The sequence below is a fragment of the Elephas maximus genome, chromosome 2, assembly GCF_024166365.1.
Source record: "Elephas maximus indicus isolate mEleMax1 chromosome 2, mEleMax1 primary haplotype, whole genome shotgun sequence".
Lineage (NCBI taxonomy): Eukaryota > Metazoa > Chordata > Mammalia > Proboscidea > Elephantidae > Elephas > Elephas maximus.
This window is the reverse complement of record NC_064820.1, coordinates 209,896,194-209,911,139: the sequence shown is the minus strand read 5'-3', so window position 1 is coordinate 209,911,139 and position 14,946 is coordinate 209,896,194. Positions and strand designations below refer to the sequence as shown.

General features: G+C 36.2%; 1 protein-coding gene across 1 annotated transcript; it reads right to left on the bottom strand.

Moving 5' to 3' along the window:
* Window positions 1-13,488: 13,488 nt before the first annotated feature.
* Window positions 13,489-14,430, bottom strand: LOC126070437 (olfactory receptor 2M3-like). Its single transcript, XM_049874637.1, has one exon. It carries the CDS (start codon window positions 14,428-14,430, stop codon window positions 13,489-13,491), a length of 942 nt encoding a protein of 313 aa, XP_049730594.1.
* Between the last annotated feature and the right edge of the window lie 516 nt (window positions 14,431-14,946).

Genomic DNA, 14,946 nt, shown 5'->3' with positions numbered 1-14,946 from the left:
AGTCCTTCAGTCTGAGAACAAACAACATCAGACCACAGCCTGAACTTAGAATGCAAGATTGTACCAGCCAGAAACCAACCTAGGAAATGAACTCTCAAGGACTATATAAAACCAAAATAATTGCAAAAAGGAACCAGAGAAGTTAATCTGTAAATGACAACAACATCAGAACAATACAAGAGGGACTAAGTGGTGTAGGTATAGAACTTTCTAATGGACAGGAAGGCAAGGCAATACCAAGTAATAATAGACTGGTTCAAACCTAGAAAGATAAGCGTAAATTTCAAGGTAACCAAAAAGAAAGTTAACCAACCTTGTAATCAAAATAAAGAAAAAAAATAAAGTCTCAATAAAAACAAAATCTACAAAAATAAAAAAAAAGAAATGAAAAAGAAATCCACAAACAAAAGGAACTCAGCACATGAGAGTTAGAGGAACAAAGGAAACATTAAAAAACATTAGCACCACAAAAAAACACTACAAAATGACAGCAATAAACTTACACCTATCAATAATTACACTGAATGTAAATGGCTGAAATGCACCCATAAGGAGACAGTGAGTGATAGAATGGATAAACAAACAAAAAACACTGTATATGCTGTCTACAACAGACAAACCTTGGAAACAAAGAGGTAAATTTATAAAAAAATCAAAGGATTGAAAAAACTATATCAAGCAAATAATTACCAAAAAAGAGCAGGAGTGGCAATACTAATCTCACATAAAATAGACTTTAAAACAAAATCCTCCATAAAAGACAAAGAAGGTCACTATATAATGATTACAGGGATGATCTGTCATGAAGACTTAACCATAATAAACATCTAGGCACCCAATGACAGAGCTCCAAAATACATAAAACAAACTCTAACAACACTGAAAACAGAAATTGATAGTTCCACAGTAATAGTAGGAGACTTCAACACAACACTCTCAGTAAAGGACAGAACACCTAGAAAGAAAGTCAACAAAGATACAGAAGAGCTAAAGAGCACAATCAGCAAACTTGATCTCATAGATATATATAGAACACTCCACCCAGCAGCCGCAAAGTACACATTCTTTTTCAATGCACATGGAACATTCTTCAGAATAGACCACATCTTAGGCAACAGAGCAACCCTCCACAAAATCCAAAACATTGAGATAATACAAAGTATCTTCTGTGACCACAATGCCATCAAAGTAGAAATTAATAACAGTAAGAGTAAGGGAAAAAAAACCCAATTACATGGAAACTGAATAGCACCCTGCTTATAAACCACTGGGTAATAGAAGAAATCAAAGATGGACTCAGAAAGTTCCTAGAATCAAACAAGAATGAAAACACATCATACCAAAACCTTTGGGACAAAGTGATGGCAGTCCTCAGAGGTCATTTATAGCACTGGATGCACACATCAAAAAGGGAGAAAAGGACAAAATCAAAACATTAGTTACACAACTTGAACAAATAGAAAGAGAATAGCAAAAGAAGCCCACAGCCACCTGAAGAAAGGAAATAATAAAGACCAGAGCAGAAATAAATGAAATAGAGAAGCGAAAAACAGAAAGAATCAGCAAAACAAAAATTGGTTCTTTGAAAGGACCAACAAAATCGACAAGCTATTGGCCAAATTGACAACAGAAAAATAGGAGAGAACATAAGTAACCCAAATAAGAAATGAAATGGTGGACATTATAACAGACCCAACTAAAATAAAAAGGATCACAACAGAGTATTATGAAAAATTATGCTCCAACAAATTTGAAAACCTATAGGAAATTGACAAATTTCTAGAAACACACTACCTACCCAAAATAGCACAAAATGATGTTGAAAATCTGAATAGAACCATAACAAGAGAAGAGATTGAAAAAGTAATAATAATAATAAAAAATACTCTCAGCCAAAAAGAAGCCCTGGACTAGGTGGTTTTACCGGAGAATTCTACCAAACATTCAGAGAAGAGCTTACGCCAGTACTACTCAAACTATTTCAGAATATAGAAAAGAAAGCGATACTTACAAATTCATTCTATGAAGCCAACATCTCTCATGAATATAGATGCAAAAATTCTCCACAAAATTCTAGCTAATAGAATTCAGCATTATATATATAAAAAAAAAAAATACACCATGACCAAGTAGGATTCATACCAGGTGTGCAAGGAAGGTTCAACATTAGAAAATCAATCAACGTAATCCACCACATAAATAAAAAGAAAGAAAAGAATCACATGATTATCTGAATTGATGCAGTAAAGGCATTTGAAAAAGTCTAACACACATTCCTGATAAAAAACTCTTAGTAAAATAGGTAAAAAAAAAATTTTTTTTTTTTTTAAATAGGTAGAGAAGGGAACTTTCTCAATGTAGTAAAGGTCATCTAAGCAAAAAAATTGCTGACGTCTTTCTCAATGGAGAGAGGTTGAAAAGATTCCCTTTGAGAACAGGAACAAGACAAGGATGCCCTTTATCAGCACTCCTGTTTAAAATTGTGTTGGAAATCTTAGCTATAGCGATAAGGCAAGAAACAGAAATAAAGGGCATCCAAATTGGTAATGGAGAAGTTAAACTGTCCCTATTTGCAGATAATATGATACTATACTTAGAAAATCCAAAAGATTCCACAAGAAAACTACTGGAATTAATAGAAAGATTCAGCAGACTAGCAGGATACAAGATAAACACACAAAAATCAGTTGGATTCCTATACACCAATAAAGAGAATGATGAAAAGGAAATCAGGAAAACAATAACATTTATAATAGCCCCTAAAAAAGTTAAAATACTTGAGAATACATCTAACTAGGGATGTAAAAGACCTATACAAAGAAAACTACAAAACACTGCTGCAAGAAACTAAAAGAGATCTACATTAATGGAAGAACATACCATGCTCATGGATAGGTAGACTCAGCATTGGCAAAATGACAATTCTACCCAAAGTGATTTACAAATATGACGCCATACATATCTAAATACCAACAACATTCTTTAAAGCAATGGAAAAACTTATCATTAACTTTATATGGAAAGGGAAGAAGCCCTGGATAAGTAAAGAACTATTGAAGAAGAAAAAGAAAGTAGGAGGACTTGCACTGCCTGACCTCTGAACAAACTATACAGTTATGGTAGTCAAAACACCCTGGTACTGGTACAACGACAGATACATTGAGCAATGGAACAGAATTGAGAACTATCCACCTATGGTCACCTGATCTTCAACAAGGGCCCAAAGTCCATCAAATGGGGAAAAGACAGTCGTTTTAACAAATAGTGCTGGCAAAACTGGATGTCTATCTGCAAAAAAAAATGAAACAGGACCCATACCTCACACCATACACAAAAACTAACTCAAAATGAAACAAAGACCTAAATATAAAGCCAAAAAGTAAGAAGTTCATTGAAGAAAAAATAGGGTCAATGCTAGAGACCCTAATACACGGCATTAACAGGATAAAAATCACAACCAACAACACACAAGCTCCAGAGGATAAGCTAGGTAACAGGGATCTTCTAAAAATTAAACACTTATGTTCATCAAAAGACTTCACCAAGAGAGTAAAAAGAGAACCTACAGACAGGGGGAAAAAAATTGGCTATTAAAAATCAGACAAAGTTCTAAACTTTAAAATCTACAAGAAAATCTAACACCTCTACAATGAAAAGACAAATAATCCAATTAAAAAATGGGCAAAGGAAATGAACAGACACTTCCCCAAAGAAGACATTCAAGTGGCCAACAGACAAATGAGGATATGCTCACAATCTCTAGCCATCAGGGAAATGCAAATAAAAGCCATAATGTGATACTATCTCACCCTGGCATTACTGGCACAAATCAGTAAAACAGAAAATAACAAATGCTGGAGAGGCTGCAGGGGGATCGGTACTCTCATGCACTGCTAGTGGGAATGCAAAATGACACAGCCTTTTTGGAAAATGATATGGCACTTCCTTAGAAAGCTAGAAATGGAAATACAATATGACCCAGCAATCCCACTGGTAGGAATATATCCCAGAGAAATAAGAGTCTTCACACTAATAGATATATGTACACCCATGTGCATTGCATCATTGTTCACAATAGCAAAAACATGGAAACAACCTAGATGCCCACCAACAGATAAACGGATAAACAAACTGTAGTACATACACACAATGGAGTATTATGCAATGCTAAAGAACAACGATGAATCTGTGAAGTGTCTCATAACCTGGATACATCTGGAGGACATTATGCTGAGTGAAATAAGTCAATCACAAAAAGACAAAAATTGTATGAGACCTCTACTGTAAAAACTCATGAAAAGGTTTATATACAAAAAGAAACAATATTTGATGGTTACCAGCAAGGGGAGGGGAGGGCATGGAAAAACACTTAATAGACAATAGATAACTGATAACTCTGAAGAAGGGTAAAACAGTACACAATACTGATGTAGCCAGCACAACCTGGGTTCCCCAGGCCATGGTAGCTCCGTAGATGCATCCAAACTCTCTCAGGGACTGAATTGCTGGGTAGAGGGCCGTGAGGCCATAATCTCAGAGAACATCTAGCTCAATTGGCATAACAGAGTTTATAAAGAATATGTTCTACATTCTACTTTGGTGAGGAGCATCTGGTGTCTTAAAAGCCTGTGAGCAGCCATCTACGATGCCCCACCAGTCTCATCCCTTTGGGTGCAAGGAATAAGGAAAAAAAACTAAAGACATAAGGGAAAAATTAGTCCAAGGGACTAATGGACCAAATCTACCACAGCCTCCACCAAACCGAGTCCAATACGACTAGATGGTGCCCAGCTGCAACCACTGACTGCTCTGACAGGGATCACAATAAAGGGTCCTGGACAGAGCTGGAGAAAAATATAGAAAATTCTGACTCCAAAAGAAAGACCAGACTTGTTGGCCTGACAGAGACTGAGAAACCCTGAGAGTATGGCCCCTGGACACCCTTTCAGCTCAGTAATGAGGCCACTCCTGAGGTTCACCTTTCAGCCAGAGACTGAACAGGCCCATGGAACAAAGCAAGACTAAAGAGGCACACCAACCCTGGGACAGGGGCTGAAGGGAAGGAGGAAACAGGAACGCCGGTAATAGGAAACCAAGGGTTGAGAAGGGAAAGTGCTGACATGTCATGAGGTTGTTAACAAATGCCATACAAGAATGTGTGTACTAACTGTTTGATGAGAAACTAGTTTGTTCTGTAAACCTTCATCTAAAGTTAAAAAAAAAAAAAAGATTGCAATACTCAAGGCATACATTGATCATTAATTAAGCTAAATTGTTTAGTTTAAAGATGTTTTCAGGGAATAGTTTGGATTAAAGGTTTAAAGAGTATTCTCAGACAATGGATTTAGGGATTCTTCCAATATCAGTAGGTCCGGTTAGCCTGGAATCTTTAGGAATTTGATCTCCACATTTTTCTGCTTTTGATTGGGATCCATCCATTGTGTCCCAGATCAAAACATCTGGCAATAGTAGCTAGGCACCATCCAATTCTTCTGTTCTCATGTCAGAGGAAGCAATTAGTCCCGTAGTCCACCTTCTTCTCTGATTCTTAGGTCTCCTTTTTCGTCTGTTGCTTTCAGTGATTAGGGAACAATTGTTGTATCTTGGGTGGCCACTTGCAAGCTTTTAAGACCCCAGGCACTACTCACCAACTAAGAGGTAGAACAGAAACTCTAAAAACAGTATTAGACTAATTGACAGGATTCTGCCTCAAAATCATGGCCCTACATCTTTGAACCAAGAAATATAATCCTCTGAGGTGTCTGGTTGTGTCTAAATTGTATCAGCAGCTATAGCCCTTTTTTTTTTATTGGGGGGGGCAGGTGGGGACTGCTGTTGCTGCTGTTGTAAAATTATGTATAGCATAACATTTGCCAGTTTGTCCTTTTCCATGTGTACAGCTTAGCGATATCAGTTATCTTAGTCAAGTTGTATAAACTTTACACATATTTGAAGCCACTTTTCCCATCACCGTAAACAAGACATCACTGTTACCTACAGAATGATTCCTGCTTTTCCCTTCCTACCCCAATAAGCACTAATAGTCATCGATCTCTATATTTTTATTCTTGTCTCTATATCTCTATTCTTGTCCTTTCATAAAGATGCGATCATATAATATCATATAATACTTGTCCTTTTGTGGCTGACTTATTTTACTCAGCACAACGTCCTTGAGGTTCATCCATGCTGCAGCATGTATGGAGACTTCATTTCCCTATATGGCTGAGTAGTATCCCTTTGTATGTATGTGTCACATTGTGTTTATCCATACGTTGATGGGCACTTGTTTCCAACTTTTTGCCATTGTGGATAGTGCTACAGTGAACATGGGTGTACGTATGTTTCTGTCTCTACTTTTAGTTCCTCAGGGTATATACCTAGAATTGGAATTGCTGGGTTATATGGTAGTCTCCTTCCTTTGTATAACAGTTATTAGTATTTTATATTATTTTACATAGTTATTTCCCTGTTTTTGCTCTGATCTCCTGGTCTTAGTATGTTTGTCATCATTTCTTCACTATTGTTTCTGTGTCCAGGATTTCCTGCACTCACTGTTTTATTTTTAGTTTCCCTTGTTGCTTGTTCCTGTGACTCACTGAAACTTTCATCCGAACTATGCTCACCTGGCCACACTGCCCCCAGTCTGATTATTCAGGTCCTGGGCCTCTATTGTTTCAGTCTCCTTTCTCTGTGTCAGAGCCATCTGTTCAGGTATTGTGATCTGTGTTACACCTTGAATCAGCTGTCAGGTATCTGCCAGATTTTTCCCAGACTTATTTCTCCTGTGATGGAGCCCTGGTGCCATAGTGGTTAAGAGCTCAGAACCCAGTCTGTTTCTCCAGCCTTTCAAATGTTCTTTAGAGTTCCAAGATCTCTGGTTGTGATGATTCTTAGTTGGTTTCTTGTGTAACTGTTGTTGGTGGACATTATGGTGTATCTACTTATGCCATCCTCTAGCCCAACTCCAATAATGTATATCTAAAAAATTTACATGCTAAACCCAAAAGCTAAGAAGAGACTAAAGATGTGAGTATGAGTGGTACATATTATCAAGGCTTATTATGAAACTTTATTAAGAACAATTGAGATGGTGATGTGGAGAAATAAGAAACAAACTGATATGTATATTGACAATTAATATAAGAAAATTTGGCCCTGTACAGTACAGGGGAAAATAAAGTCCTTTCAACTGGTACCATGGGGTCAATCAGAATTGACTCAACAGCAACAAGTTTATTTTTTGTTTGAGTGAGGGGCCAATTGGATAAAAACAAGGTATGACTTGTTTTCACACCATATTTAATTAATCAGTTCCATAAAATGACAACATTCTGGAAGGTAATGAAGGAAATCTCTCAAGGAGTAAAGGGAAAGAAATATTAACAAAAAATGAAAACATTGATAAATTTGGACTAAATTATTTTAGTTTCTATTGATGAAAATCAAAAACCAAACCCATCGCCATCGAGTCAATTTTGACTCATAGCAACCCTATAGGACAGAGTAGAACTGCCCCGTAGAATTTGCACTATGCCAAAAAGGTTCCCATTGATAAAAAGACACCTTTAATAGGTGGAAATGTAAATCTAACAAGAAGATAATATATTTACCAAATTTATAAGCAGGAAAATATTCATACAGTATATAGAGAGAACCATTATGACAAAGAATAATAAAAAGGCAGACAACTGAAAGAAAATATGGCAAGAGGTATTAATATAAATATGAATACCTCTATGACCAGTCAGACCTCTGGTAGTATAGTGGTTAAGAACTCAGCTGCTAATCAAAAGGTGGGCGGTTCGAATCCACTAGCCACTCCTTGGAACTCTACTGGACAGTTCTACTCTGTCCTATAGAGTCACTTTGAGTCAGAAACAACTTGACAACGATGAGTTTTTTTTTTTTTTTAATGACATATGACGTTGAGCATCTTTTCATATATTGTGTGATATACCTTCTTCAGTGAGATATCTGGTGAGACCTTTTGCCCATTTTTTAATTGAGTTTTTTGTTTGTTATTGTTGAGTGTTAAGAGGTATTTGTATATATTTGATGCAGGTCGTTTATCAGATCTGTGTTTTCTTGAATCTGTTGCTTGTCTTTTTATTCTCTTAACAGTGTATTTCGAGGAGCACAATTTTTAATTTTAATGACCTCCAACTTAAAAATTTGTTTTTTGTTTGTTTCATGTATCATGCTTCTGCTGTTGTATCTAAAATTCACTGCCAAACCCAAGGTGACCTAGATTTTCTCCTATAATATCCCCCGGAATTTGCAGAGTTTTGTATTTAACATTTAGATATGTGACATATTTTGAGTTAATTTTTGTGAAATATGTAAGCTATGTATCTAATTCATTTTTTGCATGTCCAGTTGCTTCAGCACCATTACCTGAAAATACTGCTCTTTATCCATTGAAATGACTTTTCTCCTTTGTCAAAGATCAGTTGATTATATTTTTATCAGCCTATTTCTGGGCTGTATCTTCAATTCTGTTGATCTATTTGTGTATTCTTTTACCAATATTTCACTGTCATGATCACTATAGATTTATCATGTCTTTAATTTGAGTACAAAGTCCCCCCACTTCATTCTTGTTTGATATTGTGTTAGAGTTCTGGTTGTTTCACTTTCTGTATGGTCTTTAGAATACCTTTGTCCATGTTCATAAAATAATTTGCTGGGATTTTTTATTTGGATTGCATTTTCCCATAATCTTTGTTTCAATCTATTTGGTTCTTTGAATATAAATCTGTCTCTTATAGATAGCATATGGTGTTATTTTGTGTTTATCTCCATTTTGACAGTCTCTACATTTTAATTTAGGTGTGTAGTCCATTCACATTTAATGTAATGCTTGATATGGTTGAATTTACTTCTGCTGTTCTGATTTTTAATTTTTATATGTGTCATAACATTTTCTTTGCTCTTCCTTTACTGCTTCCATTTGCGTTAGACAATACTTTTTTAGTGTACCATTTATTTCTTCTCTCATTCTATGTCCTTAAATAACTAGTTCCTAATTGCTTCCAAAGCCTTTTTTTCTGTATTTTTTCTCATATCCTAATCTTCAATTCCAACACACAAACCCATTGCCATCTAGTTGATTCTGACTCAGAGCAAAAGTATATGACAGAGTCAAACTGCTCCCTAGAGTTTCCAAGGAGTGACTGATGGATTTGAACTGCGGACATTTTGGTTAGTAGCTGAATCTTAATTATTGTACCACCTGGCCGCCTAATCCCAACAATCATGTTATTATTTAATTTTTTTAAATTACGTTTAACCTTCTTTCACAAATATACTAATTCTCTGCATGTTTACTATCTAGGAAAAGTTTTTTTTTTTTTTTTAACAACTCATTCATGGTGATTTGAGATTTCATTTTACCTTCTCTATTTTTTTTATATTTCTACATCATTTTTGTACAATTCTCTTGTAAAAATCATACACACTTTCTAATGTATTGTGAGTAAGTGCATGTATCAATTCCCCTCTTAAAATGAAACATTCTGGGAGGGAAAACTCCATCTTTCATAAAGTTCTCTATTCATAATTTAATGAGGGTTTTTAACTAATTTATGACTACAAATTCTCTATCAATGTTCATTATTTATTTCAAGAGTGTTGAAAGCCTAGGTCTTATTTATATAAAACCCATTGCCGTTGAGTTGATTCCAACTCATAGCGACCCTATAGGACAGAGTAGAAATGCCCTATAAGGTTTCCAAGGGGCATCTGATGCATTCAAACCACTGACATTTTGGTTAGCAGCTATAACTCTTAGCCACTATTCCACCAGAGTTTCCCTTATTTATATGGAGATGAAATATACTTCTCAATATTAATTATCAGCATGGACCTCTAGCACTATAATAATTCCACTCGGGCTTTCATTGGAAGTGGGAATTGATTTTCTCAACCTTAAAAATTATTAGGTTAATATTAAAGTCATCACTGTTTTACATACATGTGTATGAGGCAGGCATGGCTCCACACATTTCAAATATAATGTACCTAATGCTATGCAACAATATAAAGCACAGTCATTACACATTTTTCAGACAGTCACCTGAGATTCTTAACATTTTTCAGTAACGTGGCTACCCCAACAGAAAGAAGCTGTGCAACCAGGAACCATAAAACTACAATAAACAGCCTTAAATTCTTAAAATTAAACATTAGCCAGTGGCCCAAGAGCACGTTCAGTAAGATGAATACCTCTAGATGGTTACTGACTAGGGCCCAATTCATATACAATCAAGGAAATTGTGTTGAATATCCAGAAGTAAGAGTATATGTAGAGTCTGTGTAAATGGTTGCTAAAACCAACGCCTTGTTACTTCCCAGCATGAAATGATAGCTGGTTTCTGTTATGACTGAAAGAACTTAGTATGGGTAAATCATCCTAATACTTCTAAGAAGTAAGTAGACAATGGAGACTTACAGGTGCCCATTTCACAAAAATTTTCACAGTCCACACATTTTTAGTGAGATTATCAGTCAATCACATTTCTTATGATTACATTTCAATACAACACACAATATTCTCTCCTGCCTAGGCAGTAGGGTTCCTCGGTGATACAAACGGTTAAGCTCTAGGCTACTAGCCAAAAGTTTGGCTCTTTGAACCCACACAGAGACACCACAGAGATGTCTGACAATCTGCTTCCAAAACATCATAGCCTTGAAAACCTTACTGAGGAATTCTATGCTGCACACATGAGATCGCCATTAGTCAAAATTGACTTGACAGCATGTAACAACACCAACAGCCTAGGTATTAATATTGATTTAGATAATATCAAAAAACCAAACCTTTGTCATCAAGTCAATTCTGACTCAAGTGACCCTATAGGAGAGAGTAGAACCGCCCATAGAATTTTCAAGGAGCAGCTGGTGGATTTGAAATGCTGAACTTTTGGTTAGCAGCTGAGCTCTTACCTCCATAATCCCACCAGGCCTCCTAGATAAGATAAAATAGAATTTATTGCTATGTTTATTTCCTTTGATCCAAGTGTGAAAATCACTGGTGTAGCCTATAATTAAGCCAACTTTCTACAAAAAATTTCAAACATTAATAGGAGGAAGAAATTTCAGTTCAAGGGCAGAGTCATTTTTAACAAAGAAAAAACAAAATGTAACAAAAAAAAAACATTGCGAATATTATTTCATTGAACTCAGCCATTTGTTCTCTGCCTGGGGGAAGTATCCCTCAGGGTCAGTTTTATTTTAGTCTCCTTGTGGAGCTGAAAATGGAGAATATGGGGTTAAGCAATCATTTTTTTTTGTTTATGGGATCAGCATGATACACCTGTCCTCTTCACTATGTTGGATGATATATTTGTGTACACAATAGATGAGCCATGGGCAAATAAGAACAGTGTAATCAAATTCCATGTATTATATGCTGACCCATTAAACAGAACTGTCAAAAAATTTATTGAAATTTTTAAAAAGATGACATAAATCAGGCAAGAATTTGAACACTGTTAATAATTTCTCACATTCTCTTCAATATCAGTTATTATAATTGCATTTTTTATTGTGGTAAAATATGTATAGATAAAACAAAACATTTGCCAAATCCAAATTTCCCTATGTACACTTCTGTGACTGGATGTGTTCATCATGCTGTACAACTATTGTCACTATCCTCTTCCAATTTTTCCACCACCTTTAACAGAAACTCAGTGCCCCTTATGCATATGCTTTGGTCTCTATATATTTGCCTATTGTATATAAGTGGGGCCACAAAATATTTGTATTTTAAGAATGAGTCATTTCACTCAGAATAATGATTTTAAGGTTAATCCATGTTATAGGTGATGGTGTTTTGATGTGTTTCATGGATATGCATCTTGAAGTTTTCTGGATGAGTGTGATTAGCAGAATTCTAAGATGACCCTTATGATCTCCATCCCCTGGTGTTACTCCCATGATTAGGTTACATTATACAGCAAAAGTTAAATGATTTTGCAGATTTATCTCACAGATCATTTGATTTACTGATTATTTAATTCACAATCAAAAAGGAAATTACCCTGAGGTTAGAGAAACTCTCCTTCTAGACTTGAAGAAGCAAGATGCGATGAGTTTTACAGCTGTAAGGAAAGAAATTCTTTCAACAACTATGTGAGTTTGGAAGATGACACCAAGCCATAGATAAAGCTGCAGCCCCAGCTAACAACTAAATTATAGTCTTTTGAGAAGATAAGCAGAAGACCCTGCTAAGCTCTGCCTGGACTTCTGACACACCAAATCTGTGAGATAACAAATGATTGCTACTTTAGGCTGCTATGTTTGTGGTAATTTTTTAAAAGTAGTACCAGGCAACTGTAGGGATATTACAACAGAGTTTAACAGAAGAGTTAATATTCAAATTAGAATATAGAGGTATTCCTCAAAAAAATATAAGAATCTCCAGAGTTGTACTAAAATTCATATAAATAAAAATATCATCTCAAAAATGCTCATTGAGATGACACCTATGTAATTTATGAAAATATTCAGATTTCAGAAACCCTAGACATCTCCATACTGTTGAAATACATCATGCATTTAAAGATCAGGATATCTAATCATGGAAATTCAAGACTGAAAGGAGTCAAAATCACAGTTCAATATCCACTTATGTGACTGATGTCTGGGAAGTAAGAACATAAATGGGGACTTGCCAATCCTCCATCCTATAAAAAGATAGTGTTCGTATAAGACATGCTCATTGTACCTTCCTCTAATCTAATACCTCTCCTTTTCTCCATCTGGTTAAGTTACATTGATTTTTATTATGATCTTACAAGAACATTTATAATTTTGTAGATATCACAACAAAGGGATAAGTTCAAAGTATGGCATACGACTTAGTAGAATTATTTTTGTTGTTGTTGGGTGCTGTAGGTTGGTTTCAACTCATAGTGACCTCATGTGATGAGCAGAACTGCTTCGCAGAGTTTTCAAGGCTTTAATCTTTACGGGAGAAGATTGCCAGGTTTTACTCCAGCGGAGCATCTTCACGAGTTTGAACTGCTAACTCAACAAATGCACCAGCAAGACTCCTTCAGAAATTCTGTTTAGCCATGGTTAAATCTACTACACATTAAAAGACAAAACCAAATCAAACATTTTGCTGTGTAGTGTTTTCTGACTCATGGAGACTCCACAATAAAAGATAAAAAATTTTAATCAGTGCAATCAAATTCTGTGATATTATGATGGGCAAATGCGTCTCACTTGTTAACCGGTATTATGCAAACTGAAGTATACAGTTGTGCATTTTCTCTTGTAACAAAGATTTTCTTGTATTCATAACTTGAATTTGCCATAAAAACACGAAATATATGAATAAACTAGTATGCAAATGATTATTAGATTCTAAATTGCATGTCTGCCTATAAATCTTTTATTACAAAGACAGGTAAATATTGTGTACTAAATTGTATTAGTTGAATACATAAATTTAGGCATGAATAATTAAGCAAATTACTGTCCAGACTTGCCCTTCTGTAATACCTTCATGAATGCTCTGGTCACTTCTTTGTTGCGGAGGCTATAGATGAGGGGGTTCAACATAGGAGTGAGAATGGTATAGAAGGCTGATACCATCTTGTCCTGAGTTGGGGAATGATCAGAAGTGGGCCGCATGTATATGAACATGGCTGCTCCATAGTACATCCCCACCACCATGAGGTGGGAGGAACATGTAGTGAAAGCCTTGCGGCGACCCTCACCAGATTCCATGCTAATGACAGCCAGAAGGACACGAGTATAGGAAGCAATGATGACTGCTACGGGGAAGAGAAGCATGATTACACAGCAGATAAATATGATCCTTTCAAATGTTGAGGTGTCAGTGCATGAAAGAGTGAGAAGGACAGGAACATCACAGAAGAAGTGGGGTATTTTCCGGGCACCACAATATGAGAAGGACAAGGCAACTGCAACTTCAATTATACCATCAAAAGAGCCAAGAATCCAGGAAGAGGTAGCCATGAGGCCACAGATCTTCTGGCTCATGAGAATTGGGTATCTTAATGGATGACAAATGGCAACATAGCGGTCATAGGCCATGACAGCCAACAGGAAACATTCAGCCCCAAGCAGGGACACATAGAAAAATATCTGGGTTCCACAACCTGCCACAGAGATGGATTTCCTGCCAGACAAGTAGTTGAGGGCCATCTTAGGTACCGTGGTGCAGATAACCATGAGGTCCATGAGAGAGAGTTGGCTGAGGAGGAAGTACATGGGGGTGTGGAGATGGGAGTCCAGGTAGGTCAGGAAAACTATGGTGGTATTTCCCAGGCAGGCCACTGTGAAGATGCCCAAGACCAGAGAGAAGAGGAAGGTGTGAGCGGGGCTGTGATTGAAGATTCCCAGAAGGATGAAGTCAGACTTGAAGGTCTGATTCTCCCATGCCATCATGAATAAATTCACTGTGGAGAATACAGCATGTGAACAATGGCCAGGATTGTATAATGGAAATATAAAGGACTTCATGCCTAGATCACAACACCTAAAAATTGTCTAAGTATGGAAAAAAAATTTTTCTCCCGGCATTGATTTTCTCATTAGTAGACTAGGGAAAATAGATCTTATTTTTAAGCTTGATATGATTTTTAAATGTAAAGTCATAGGTAACAGACTTATTAGTTCACAGTAAGAACATAGGAGTTTTCTCAAGATGGATGGAATCTGGTTTAAGTGACAATTCCACTCAAGCATGTTGAGTGGCTCATTTCTTAACAGTCGCTCTAAGAGACATATGAGGATTCATGAATCACGGGGAAGCCAAAATTATTTTTCATTACATTCTTCCGCTGAACTCAGTGTGTTGTTATTGTTATTAGATGCCTGCTGTCAAGTCAATCCTGACTCATGGCAACCCCATTTGTGCAGAGTGAAACTGCGCCATAGGGTTTTCAAGGCTGACTTTTTGGA